This window comes from Pundamilia nyererei, unplaced genomic scaffold (assembly GCF_000239375.1).
Source record: "Pundamilia nyererei isolate P.nyererei 1_Seehausen unplaced genomic scaffold, PunNye1.0 scaffold00016, whole genome shotgun sequence".
NCBI lineage: Eukaryota > Metazoa > Chordata > Actinopteri > Cichliformes > Cichlidae > Pundamilia > Pundamilia nyererei.
The window spans coordinates 315639-329318 of NW_005187417.1; the positions used below are offsets into that span (position 1 = coordinate 315639).

General features: G+C 40.5%; 1 protein-coding gene across 1 annotated transcript in view; it reads left to right on the top strand.

Moving 5' to 3' along the window:
* The window catches only part of dcc (DCC netrin 1 receptor), a 339139-nt gene that overhangs the window by 248844 nt on the left and 76615 nt on the right, over positions 1-13680 (top strand). The window contains exons 14-16 of the mRNA XM_005725637.1: positions 2067-2177; positions 3542-3736; positions 6854-6949. Coding sequence (XP_005725694.1) covers positions 2067-2177; positions 3542-3736; positions 6854-6949 — 402 coding nt within the window. The remainder of the gene's footprint in view (positions 1-2066; positions 2178-3541; positions 3737-6853; positions 6950-13680) is intronic.

Here is a 13680-nt window from a genome sequence, read left to right on the forward strand (position 1 = left end):
GTTTTCACTGAACGTGATGGGAGTCTGACAGTCGGCATGCGTAAATCTTCAAATAGAGACAAAGAAGACGTAAATCCTAAAGATATGTGTGTGTGCTTGAATATGTCTGTGGAACTGTCAATTTATTTCTTTACTTTGGTGAAAAACAGCTGCAAGTCTGGGTCTGTGTGTGTGATTGTGTGTCTGCATTCAAACTGCCACCAGCTATTATTTCAATTTGAGGTTTGCAGGATTTGAATGAAACTGATCTTCCTTTTCATTATTTTCCACTGATGGTTATCTTCATCTGTCTGTCTGCATCAGAATTCATTGCCCAGTGGCAGCTCTGCTTTTGTGTGTGTGCGTGTTTGGAATCTGATCCGCCTGCTGCAAGCCCGGCCGTCAGCAGTAATCACTCCTTTTTATTGTCTGATAATAAAAGACAAATTTAAATTAATAAAATTATTTCTTGAATAAAAAAAAAAAAACTCAGCTTCTCAGAGGAGGTGAAAAGAACGGCACATTAAACAAACATACTTAACGCTAACATTAAAACTTAAATTTACTCCATTTATGTAATGACACGTATTACCTAAGCCCCAAATCCAACCATGCACTTTCTTAACTGCTTATCCCACATAGTGGAACAAGCAGTGGGAATTTCAAGGTAAAAAAAATGTGTTTCCTTTTTTGAATGAGAATGATTAAATATTCTTCAGAGTACTGTCTTCTCAAATGTCTGCATAGTTGTGGTACGCATGACATGCTAGGTTTACTTGGCCATGTGTGTACTGGGCATCATTGTCACAGTTATTTAACACTTCTGAACTCTGCTCCTTAATAGACTGTAACACTCTGAGTGTTCTGATATCAGGCTAGATGGCTTAAGTGGTCCAATCATACAATCTGACAGCAGCACAGATTTAATCACTCTGGTTTCTTGTAGCTTTTATTTGTTGTACTTTTTTGTAGCCTTGCTCAATTCCTCCCCTCTGCGGCAGTAACGGTAACACCAGCTCCCACTTTAGTTAATTAGCGTGGGCTACAAAAATGAGAAGGTAAGGCTCCTTTTGAAGCTGAGACTCGGCAGACCCGGCTATTTAAGCTGCCAATCTCAAAACTCACACAGAGCGCAAGTGGAGTGCAACTCAAATGTTAGACAAGGCCTTAAATTGCCTGAAGCACTAGGAAATTGTTGGTCTTATGCAATCCAACACTGTCGGCCTAGGGTGGGTTACAGTGCCAAAAAGACGATCCAAAGGCTACCAGAAAGGAGAGGAAAGAGCTTGCTATCTTTATAGTAACTAAGGTGGATGGAGGGAAAGCGCACAATTATGGTGTGAGCCAACAACCTCACGGTAAATGGTCCACTTGGGAGTCCATCACTAACAGGACCATTACTGACACTGATATTTGGAAGATCTCCCAAGCAAGTCTACAACCTGGCCAGTCTGCCAGTAGCAACACTCGACACTGGAAAGAGCAGAACTAGCTGGTTAGCAGCAACTGAATTTTAAAAATAAGGGTGAGGGCACTGTCCAGTCGTAAATTGAAATGTTGGCTCAAATGAATGAAAAAGCTCTCGAATCATAAAATAAACTTGGGTAGTGGCCAGTTAAGCTAGAAAGCCTATATAAGACTTAAGGTCTGTCAGAGAGGTCCATTAGAAATGTTGTGGAAAAAGGCACCAAGACCACAAGTGCAGTGCAGAGGAGCCTTTCAGCATTTTGAATTAGCGTAGGTGAAGACTAGTACACAGCTCCCTGCTACAGTTACCTGTGCTGACATTCAATTGCAAACTTTAAACTTTTATAAAAATCCAAATATTGGAGTTATTCAATTTAAACAACAATCACCACACAGTCGATATGACAGTGAGCCTCAAGTGGCCATTTGAGGAATTGTATTTTTTGTATTTCATTTTTCAGTCCTGGAGTGGCACTGGGTCCATATATGACCATTAATGACTGTGACACCGTGTTGATTGTGAATCGGTTATAAGCAGCAAACCCGTGTTTTTACAGCCGTACAACAGGAAAACGATGACGGCATAATGACATGCTTTCACTCTCTTTTTCTCTTTCCAGGTCTAGAGAAGGGCAGTCAGTACAGTTTCCAGGTAGCAGCAATGACAGCAAATGGTACAGGCCCGGCCAGCGATTGGTACACTGCTGAGACGCCAGAGAATGACCTGGATGGTAAAAACAGAGAGTGATAGAGCGTGTGTGTGTTTTTGTGTGCATGTGTGTGTGACAGCGGTGATCTGTATAACAGGATGTAAATACCTCCACTGCCCTAACACTCGCATAAATATTTAACCAGTTAAAGAAGGGTGTCGGGTGGATTGATGGAAGGTTTAGCTCAAGGAGGGGGATGTGAGAGGAGATGGAATAAAGCGGAAAGAAAAGGAAAAGCAGTCGTCCATGTGTAAGAAAACAGAAAGATTTGCTTCATTTAAGCTTAAATACTAATGAATGAGCAGTACATGAACAACGTAAAGAATTTGCACATTTGCATATGAGGGTAGATAAAAAATGTCATTTGAGAGTTTTTTTTTAATTTGTCCAAATAAAAAACATCTCTTTCTCCCTCTGCTTTCTTCTGAATTATGTAACAGTCACCGAGCCTTCCATTTGGACTGCTATCTAGCATTCAAAACAACCATAATGTAGTACTGAACAAATTTGTTTGTCAGCAGCTACTCTATAACACCCTCAGCAAAGACATAAGTGGAGGATTTAGTGCTTTAAAGTTAGTCTGTTCTCCTCATTTCCTGTTCTATATTTTTATTCATGGACTAAAGTACTAGAACAGCTTTGTATGACCCCTGTTATCTTATACTGGGTCTTGGTGCATCCCCTCAGGTTATCAACTATCTGAGACACATTTCAGCCCCAGAATGTATATTTTGATGGGACATAAGTATAAAAGGTACTCTTTAAAGATAAACTGATAACTCAGTTATAATGGTTACTGTATATTCATAAGCATTAAAACTGTCTTCATATCTGCCTACAGCTACGTTATCGAGAGTTACAAAGCCATTACGAGGCTACAGACAGAAGCAAAAACAATCAGCAGAAACAAACTGGCTAGCAGCTCTGGGGATTTTCGACCCTATAACTCTTAGCAGAATAATTTAAAAAACGATAACCAGCTCAGCACCAGGATGTTCTGGTCAGCAGGATGCTGCAGAGATAAAAACAACAAACACATCCATGCTAACTGTGTTTCCGGGCCGGGACAGAGGGAGACACAAATCTTATTTCGATGGATTATCACTCAATAAAGTGATATGAAGCATCTCCCCCCGAGGACCGAGAGTGCTCTAATCTCATCTAATCTGTTCCCAAGGAATAATACTAAGTGTCAGGTCTTTTTAGGGGTAACAGGGTTAGCATTTGTTACCCACAGCTGCTCTAAGTACCTGCTTCTGTGAGCACTAACAGGGTTAGCTTTAAGACTATTGGCGGTGGTAGAGGTCAGTGATGTACCGATGTCCCCAAACCACAGTGCTGTCATCGTCTTTGTGTCTGACATTTTATTGTTGGTTTGTTTGCAGAGAGTCAGGTGCCTGACCAGCCGAGCTCCCTGCACGTCAGGCCGCTTCCCAACAGCATCATCATGTCCTGGACTCCACCGCTCAGCCCTAACATCCTGGTCAGGGGTTACATTATTGGCTATGGAGTAGGCAGTCCCTACGCTGAGACGGTCAGAGTGGACAGCAAGCAGAGATACTACTCCATTGAAAACCTAGGTATGAAAGTGGCTGGAGTGACTTCACCTATAGTTTGCAAAGAAAATGGATACCATTTTCATCCAGGACACATTCAGCCTACATTACCCGCCAGCTAGTGCCAACAAAAGGAGACAAAATAGACCTTCCAACTGAGAGCTGTACCTTCAAAGTCTGATTTACTGCAAGCAGTGGACAGGTTTAATATTTGAGGCCAAAACAGGTCACCATTTCTTATGGATCGACATAATTTTTCCTGCATTTTCATTACAGCTCAATGTACTGAAACAAAACAGTAACATAAATCATGAATATTCAAAAAGCGTATAATTGTTACTAACCAAAACAGAAGCACAAACATCTTTGGCAGTCTGCACCTCAAAGCAGGACTGCAGAGGTGATTGAGAGGTCCATTTCACTGCCTCAGATTAGTAAGGGGTGGGCTAGCAGATTGGACTGTCTATAGCTCTCTGTGCTGGGTACTCAACTGTTTTCTCCTGTTTTTGGTTAGACAGGGAGCTCACCACTCCCACTGTACTTAGTGAGTCAATCAGACTCACTAAGTTCCTAACTCCTGTATCCAGATGGATGAGTGATATAAAACTTCATCCCTGTGCAGTTGTTATGAAGGCTGAAATTATCCATAGAGACCAAAACTGTTATCAGTAAAAGGCTGTATACATGTTAATTTCTGCTGTAAAGTTGGACATTTTAACATTGGAGTCTGTGTTTATCAAAACGAGCCAGAAGATAACCACCACCAAGGAGGTGGTTGTTTTTTTTTTTTTATTTCATCCTGAGAGGCTGCTTGGCTTATTTTTACTGTAGAGGCACTCTTGTGACACAAGTTGCTTATTTTTATAGGCTATTCACCCTTTTACTAAAGTCAAAGTTTGTTAAAATTCAACCTTGCTTCCAAAGAGAACATCTTAGAGTATGATATTATCTACATCCAGTGGGAACCGTCTTAATGTAATGGCTCTTATTTGACTGTGATTTTACATACACATACACAAAAAGCCCATTAGGACAAAGTATCACAGTTTGGGGGAAAAGTTTTGGATATTTAGATACTGAGACTGTGTAAAACAACTATTGTGGACAGAATTTTACTTATTTCAGCAAAGTGTTCATCCTTTAGGAGCTAGGTGCCTTACTGTGAATTTAGGATATTCTGGATCTACTTAGTGTCTGGCTAAAGGGCAAACTGGCAGAGCTGTAGGACACCTGATGCAACACCAGGCCTCATAGCCAGAAACACCTGCAGTCATAAGCAGAATATTAATCACCAATAGTTTCCATCACTGTCAGAACCTTTTTTCATTTCTTGTCCTTCCTCTTATCAGCGCCAAAATAATTCATCATGTCATGGCATTTCCAGCATGCTTATCAACAGCACCTACTTAATAAGTTCATCCTTCATAAATCCAGCTGCTCCTGCTGACAGCGTGCCAATATTGACACACAGCGTTTGCCTCTTCCATTAATTCATTATGAAGATGAAATCCCCCCATTTAATTACGATCAATAATTTAAAAGAATTTAATAAGAAAGCTGCTTGAGGTGGAAATCTAATTGTGAAAGGTCGAAAAAGAGAAAACATCCTCCCCAGTGAGTGCAACAACCAATTTGCATGCCAAAGAAGACAATAACAAATAGGGTGCAATTTTATATGCGGCTGAGAATTCCCATCTCAGGTCTCATAATGGAGGAGTGATGGAAAAAATAAAATCGGGCCGTTGTGTTGCATGCACACATGGGAGTGAGTGCACATATGTACACGGTATTTATAATTCATAGCGATCATTAATTCATGCGTCTGGGGAGCGGAGCCGCCGTGTTTGCCTAACTGCTGCGAAGGTTTGGCGCAACATGGTGAGAACATGCAGCATCATCACGCGTGACCGGCTGTGGCAGGATGAGCCGCTGCATGATGATGACTACAGATGTCTGCGGCAAGGGTGTGGCTAAGCGCGTGGCTGTGACTTGGCCACTAACCCCGCCAAAATTATTTGTCACATCAGTGGAACTGTGGGCAGAAAATATGTGGGAAAAATAGAACAAAATAATCAAAAAAAATGCAATTATATGTAGTGGAAGCTCTGACAGCTAGTTATGACTTCAAAACAATAAAGTTCTAAAAACTGAATCCCCCTCATATTCCTCATGGTGGTTTGGTCCACTGCCTACAATTCTGTAAGTCCTTTGAAAATTTACAACAAAGGATGTGTGAGACGATTTTCTTTACTTCTGCTACTCAGCTCAATAAAACATAATTTAGTTAGAGCTACTGTTGTCACTGGGAGATTGATATTTACGCCAGCAGCAATTTATATTTGGCAGCAGGACTCTCTACTGAGAGCTCTCCAGCCTTTCATGTGCATATGTGGAACGTTGGAGAGCAAGTATGACAAGCAAAACCCACAAAATAAAACAGGTCAGGGATCAATCATCACAAAAAACATGATAAAGTGGGTTACCAATTGGCCTGCAGATGCACCGCTGCACCGTTGACTTTGTGGCCCAAATAGAAAGGAATGTTTGACCTACATGACCAACTTGGCCTTGATTGTTGCTTCTTTAGTTCAGCCACACCTGCCTTATATGGACCAGATGAGGCATTTGGACCACGTCTGTCCCACAAACTCTTTGCTTAAACTAGTTAAAGCCAGTTTATGACATTTAAACCACATGTGAACAGTAGGACACTTCTGACTGCGCATCTAAGGTATTCTAGGTTAGGCCCACCTCATTACTGAATCTTGTGCTTTTGAGTTATACCAACTGATAACATGGCAGTCCCCCTCTAACACCTCATTTTTAAAAATCCTGTAACATTTGCAGATTTCAAGTCCTGCATCTTCTTGAAAAAGTGCAGCTTTCTGTGTTTACTGTCAAACTAGAGAAAAGTTACAGTCACTGAGCAGGGTTTAGCTAAAGACTTGTGTTCATGTCGAGTCACTTTGGTCAAACTAGTCTTGACCTTTCCCTGCTTACTTTTAATGATGCTTCCTTTAAGTAGACCCTGCTGAAACACATAGAAGACAGCAAGCAATCAGTTGCATCTTAACATGATAATGTACTGTGGCAGATGCCATTTAAAATGACTCGCTCTCTCTCCGTCTTTCTTCTCCTCAGAGCCAAGCTCGCACTATGTGATTTCCCTGAAGGCTTTCAATAATGCTGGGGAGGGAGTCCCTCTGTACGAGAGCGCCGTCACTCGATCCCTGACAGGTAGGATGACTCACCAGGCGCCGATAACAATCCTAGTAATCTGTGTTTACAGAGCACTAAGGCAGCAGATTTGATTAAAATATAATAACATGCCAGTGCATAACATGAGGCTTATATTAGCAGTATTAGCTGTATCACTAGATGGAGCGTATGTGTCCAACAGTATTAGTAGCTTTTTGGGCATTTTAAGCATTAGTAGTTGTAGCTGAAATTATTAACTTCAGTGGAAGTAGCGGTAGCAGCCATTGTAGGAGCAAGTAGGATTAATAGCTTGAGAAATAATAACAGTATTACACTTACACTTTTACGTCATATTTTGCTTACTGTAATAGCCCACCTATCAAAGTGGACACACACCTAATCATGCAGAGGTTTAAGTCCAGTTACTGTTTGAACAGTTGAGTAAGATGAAGATTGTATCAGGTTGTAAACATGTTTGCTTTCGCTCTCTTTTGGAGCCAATTCGAGTGGCCACTAGAGAAACTGTGGAAGGTTTTGGCACTTCCACACTGGCCTCATTTTTGAGTGCTTGAGGCTGCAGCTTGATCAATATCCAAGTCAAACTCATGACTGGGAAAATCAAACTTTTTGAAAAGCTGATATATCTGGCTTTGTGCTTTTAAACACTGAAGGAGGGGCTAAAGCAAGCACACAGAGATGGCTTTAATCAAATTTTTTTGCTGTTTTGTTTGCAATTTGTCTTCCAGGCAGGTTTGAGCTGATGCTAGTGAAACCAGTGTAGTTATATTTTTGATTTAGAAGAGGCACTTTCTAATAATTAGGCTTCAATCTGTGAAGTCCTGAAATATTAATGCCGAGGACTCTGCTAACATGTAACTCCACAGCCTTTGGTGTGTTTAACATGTACTGTAGTTATATTTGTTTATATATTGATTGATATAATGTTGGATGGCTTATACCCATGCCTTTATACCATGTGTGAGTGTGTGAAAGAGAGAGAGACTCATTAGCTGTCCCTGCAGACGATGAGCTGCAGAAGTGAGATAAATGAAACACATCCAACTCAGAGCCAAGTTTCATCTTATGAATTAAACAGCTGGCCCTTCTCTGCACGCCCAGCAGCCTGCAGCTGACATAAATCCTTTATAACTCTCATAAAACGGTTCTACCCTCATGATGTGATGATAGTCACAGGAAAAACCAGCAGTGGAGAAAACTTGGCTCACCAAAGTTTCGTAACCTTCAGTGCTGGATGTTTTTGTGGGGAAACTCACAACGAGGTTATTTTTAACTTGTTGTCTTTGATTGAGATTTCTTTAAGAGAGGAAGGGAGAGGCGGTGGATGGGAGATAAGGGTCAGATGTGGATCTCATACAGAGAAAAACAGAAGAAAGGGTCGCTGGATAGAGAGACATTTCATCAACTTTAATGAAACCCCATGGAAAGAGTATGGAGGCAGAAAAATAGATGACCAAGAAGGGCATAAAAGTCCAAAAGAAGAGACAAAGGATCAGGTGTGGTCATGTTTACAGTGAGCAATACTTTTTCTCTCTGTAGTTCTGCAGACGTACAATAAAAAGTTAATTTTTTATAGCAATATAGATACACCTGCAATTCTGCAGAGATCTGTAAACACGCCTGGGGTTCTGTATTTGTAAACACATCGAGAGACCTTTTGAATTACACAAACATATTTGGTCTTGTGGAGAAACACATAAGGAGATGTATGGATATTTGATAAACACCTGCGGCTGTAGAGATATTGTTGAAAACATCTGGAGTTCTGTAGTAATGCATCTCCACATGTGGAGCTTTTTGGACATTTCTAAACACACCTGAGTGTCTGAGAGAGTGGAGGACATCTGTAGATCCGTAGAGATTTGTAAGTACATCTGGAGGTTCTCTTGGCATATGTAAACACATCTGGACTCCTATAGAGATACACCAACACATGTTGATTTATGAATATGTTGGCTAAGTAGCACTACACACTTCAGCACTTCCAGAGGCTTTCTGTAGATTGGTAGACTTACTGGCATTCTGCACTGATCGTACCTGAAGATCTTTACATGTAGATAGGTACGATCAGGTTTTCTGTAGACACATTTGGAGTCCTCCATACATATATGGCTAAAATTTTCAACAAGTGCAACAGGTCTCCAGTTGTCTGAAGGAATCTCTGGTTATCTAGACAAGAATACATATCTGTATTCTAGAGATTATAGGACATCCTGAATGGGGATACTGTCTCAAGATATGTAGACATCTTGAGTTTCATAGAAATACAGACACATTGAAATGTTGCATTGATACATGTACTCCAGATGTTTCTGAGATTTGTCAACATGTTTACAGTCTTTCTGAGACATGTTGATCTTCATAAAGATTCAAAACCATGTAGGGTTATTTTACATGTTTGAGGAAACATCCAGAGTTTTCTTAGTAATGCATAGACACCGTGAGTTTTCTAGAGACACGTAGAAACATCTGGAGTTCTTTGGATCATACATATATGATTTTCAGCAGATTTGAAGACATGCCTGTGGTTCTTTACAGATTTGTAGATATGCTAATGTCAACCAGAGAGTTCAAACACACAAAAAAAGAATTTTACAAATTTTATGAGTTCTCTGGATATAGGTAGAAACATCTGGAACCCTTGGTATCTGGGAGATTCCAGAGTTTTCTGGAGGAATGTAGCATTTTTTAGAGATGTAAAGAGACAAAAACTTAGATTTCCTGAGATTCGTAGCCCTATCTGAAGTTTTCTGGAATCTCACAGAAACATCCAGAGTAGAGATACATATACATATGCATATATTTTGCACTGATGCATACACAAAGCTGGAGCTCTTCAGCGATGCACAGATACAGGGGGAGTTCTTTACAGATATACAGTCTAACATGGCGTTGCAATGTGACAGTCAGGAGTTGATAAGCCGAGACCCTGAGGGCTGAGATAGAAACGAAACCCATTACTGTTCTGCCAAGGTCGTCAACAGTGACACACAGACACACCTACACCCGCACACACACATTGTCTGTGTGTCCTGTCATGGCAGCAGCCTGCTGGAGAGGCTTCTTCTTCTTTTTCTTTCTCTCTCTTTTTTTTTATGAGAGCTTTAAAAAAATGGCTCGTTAACGGCGGGATCCTCGTTAATATACTGCCTCGTCCTCGCCGCCCGCACACTGCAGAACTGATCCCTAACCAACCGCCATGCTACCATTTAATCAACGACTGGAGGACCGCAGAGACAGGGAGACAGCGAGAGAGATGATGGGATGGATAAGAGGATAGTGGGAGAAAAAAGAATGGAGAGGAAGGAAGAAGTAAATACATGAGGGACAACGTAATGGGAAGAAAGAAGTGAAGAAGGAACAGAAAGTTAGAGCAGGAGAAGGGAAGGAGGAAAAGCAGTAAGGGAAGGTAAGAGGGATTAGAAAGGATGAAGAAATGTGAGAATACAGAAGAGGACTTTTGAGAGAAAGGAGGAGAAAAGAGAGAAGAGCGCAGTGGGGGTGGAGGAAGAGGCGTGTCCTTCATCCTCATCAGTATTCTGTCCTGACTCGAGCTTTATTGTGATGCTGGACGACCAGTTTAACTACGACACCGCCTGGTGCAGCTCGCCCCACAGCTCCAAACACCTCCTCGATCAATTTCTCTCTCTCTCTCTCTCTCTCTCTCTCTCTCTCTCATGGCCTGCAGCTGCACATCAGATGTCAATGTTGATTTTCTCGTTTACACTGCAGATGCAACAGGATGAGCCCGCGTCAGCTCCCACAGCTGATGCTACCCTCATATGAACTCGCACAGAGAGTTTCAACCTGCGATACCATCCAGTGGTGTAAACCGTAATAATGCAGTAAAGCTATTTGACTTGTCATCAAATTGAAATAATATTACTGGGGGTTTTGTTCTTTCTTTTTTTCATTCTGCAATATTTCCAACTCAGTTTCTTGGACTCTACCAGAGTAGCTCTGCATTAATTACAGTTCAAAATAATCTATCTTTGTCTTATAAAGACTTTGGTGCTGCACCTTAGTTCACCCTTTGTCTGAAATTAAGACCTGTTCCTCTCTTTTCGTCTACTTGCCTCTGATTGGCTATCTCTTAGGAATGTAGGGCTTTTAGCAGCAGGTGGGTGGGGCTGCCTGAGATGACCATATTAGGGTGTCCTTATTCAATGACATGACAAAAACTGTCAAACCAAGTGTTTAGAACAGTTTGAAGTTTCTGTCTCACAGGAATTACTTCTAAATATTTTAAACTTGTTTAATTTTATCATCAAATATTTGTAACAAAATGTAAAACTTTAATATTATTTTTATAGCTATATCCATGTATATGAAAAAAATTATTTTCCAACTGAACTTTTTTAATACTCTCAATGTCAACAGTATTCCCTTACTAAAAGAAGCTGGTCTCTATACTGGTGACATCCACATATCACAAATCTACTAATCCAGTCCCTAAAAGGTATTTGGAAACATAAGCCACACTTTAAAAGTTATTACTGTAAAAGCAAATTTAGTAAGCGTACCTTATATTTGGCTCCTTTTGGAGACCTTTCTATGTTGGCACAGCTCTATGTGGAAAGCTGGATGACTGGAGAGCAGTTATTGTTATTGACTAGGTCAGACATAGCACCAAAAGGAGGAGCAGAGGTGGAGGCAGGTGTGGCTTGCAGATGCATACCAATTGTGTACCAGAAATCCTCTACTTCCTGTCAGCTCTTTCTTTAAAAAACAACATTTTTATAGTAGCTATGTGGCATAAAAAAATATCGATCTGTTGCACTGTTATATGAAAATGTAAGCTCGAGATTTGTTTGTTCTACAAAGAGATCTACTTTTATCTTACTGTAAGGCTTATTTCTTTCAGTAGCAGACACTTTGCTCTTTTTCTGTGTGTGTCTGTTATTTATTTCATGATTCATGCACAGCTACTATAATAGAGTCCAGAAATATACAAATATGTGTCTGGAAATGAGCATAATAAGTATTCTTCTATGTATCACATGGATTTAATAATTTCATTAAATTAATAATTTGAAGCACTCTTGTTCTTGTTACATTAAATGTGGCTGCAAGAGAAGACTTTATGCATAAAACCAGACCACTGCTGGGTATATGGTTGTAAATACATGGATTCGGTAGAATCACTACTGATCAGTGTGTCAGTATAAGTAATGGAGGTAGTTTTGTGGTAGCCAGCTTAAATCTATAGCCCAGTTTGACCCCTCACGAAGTCCAGATAGTGTAGGTGGAATCTGAGGACTGTTAATGTGAAGCCCGAGGAGACAGTGCAGTGTGAGCAGATGTAAAGTTCAAAAGGGTTTGTTCGAGTTACACTTCTAAAATCTGTGTGTGTGGGTGTCAGACAGTAAGTGTGCTCGGTGAAAAGATGTTCGAATCATGAAAAAAAATACTGCAGAAGGACAGACAAAGATCAGCTTTCTCTCGTCTTATTTTCTAGAGGTAGAAGGTAGAGGTAGAGGAATAGAATGAGAAGAAGAAAAGCACTCTCAGCTGGAGCTGGCTGCCCTCTATTTTCACAGTAAAGTAAAGCAACATTTAAATAAGCAATAAAGTTGCTCTTATATTTTTTTTGGCATCTTTTAACTTTTCCATATTCCATATATCTGATCTCAGTCATCAGCATTTTGGCCAGTACCAAACTGCACAGAGATTTTCCCACATTACAAATGCTCATTTTTAGCTGCCCTACAGGCTGTTTTGCTCATTAAATGAAAAAGACTAAAAATAAAATTTCAGTTCAAATTCGTGTCAACGGCTTCGCAGTGAATCAGTAAACAGCGCTCTTAACTCTACTGTGGGTGTGTTTGTGTGTATTTTAAACGATCTGCATCACTGTGTTTCTGCTTTCAGTAGGTTTGACGGTCTGTAGATCAGAGGTCACAGAGCTGAAACCAGCAGAGTTGCTTTTATTTTTATTCACTCTTTAGTTCATTGTGTTTACCTCAGCTCGTTCCAGCTCTCTGTTAGCATCTGTTAATGCCTTTTTTTCACATCCTGCTGCCTTCAGGTGCTCTTCCATTTTTCTGGTTCAGAAGTCACATTCACTGAGGTATTCAGCCTGCATCTCCAGCTCCACTACTGACTTTTCTTATCTTTAGATTTACAAGTTACTGAAAGAGTATCTGTTCGGCGAGAGTGTAACCCCGTAAATGTCCTCCAAACGCCTCACATGTAAGAAATTTGTTGTTGTGAAAGCGGACACACACATAATGCTACAGTTTCCTGAAGAGGACAACTAAGAGGATACAGTCAATGAAAATGTGCTTCTCTGAGTGTACCCTCAGTGAAGTACATCCACATGTATTTTGTATACTGGTACAGTATACAAGCATCTTGAGTCTGGGGAACACAGCTAACTGATGGAAGTGCTAAAAATAATCCAATTGAAATGTAATCTTGCGGTAGTCCATTGCTTTGAAGCACCAGGAATTGAGTAGCATATTGTGAGAAGTGTTCTTGTAGGTTTAGTTGTGGTGATGATGCCATGACTAGAATTCACTAGTGTTCCCCGAAACATATCACAAGTGGGTAGCTGGAAGTGCTATTAAATGTTTTTTTAGCAATTACATTAAAACCACTTCAAACTCAGCAATGTACTTAACTGGGTTCCTACCAAGTTTGATGTAGACGGGATTGTTGGTTGTACGCATAGGCAAAGGAGACACACACACACACACACACACACACACACACACACACACACACACACACACACACACACACACACACAC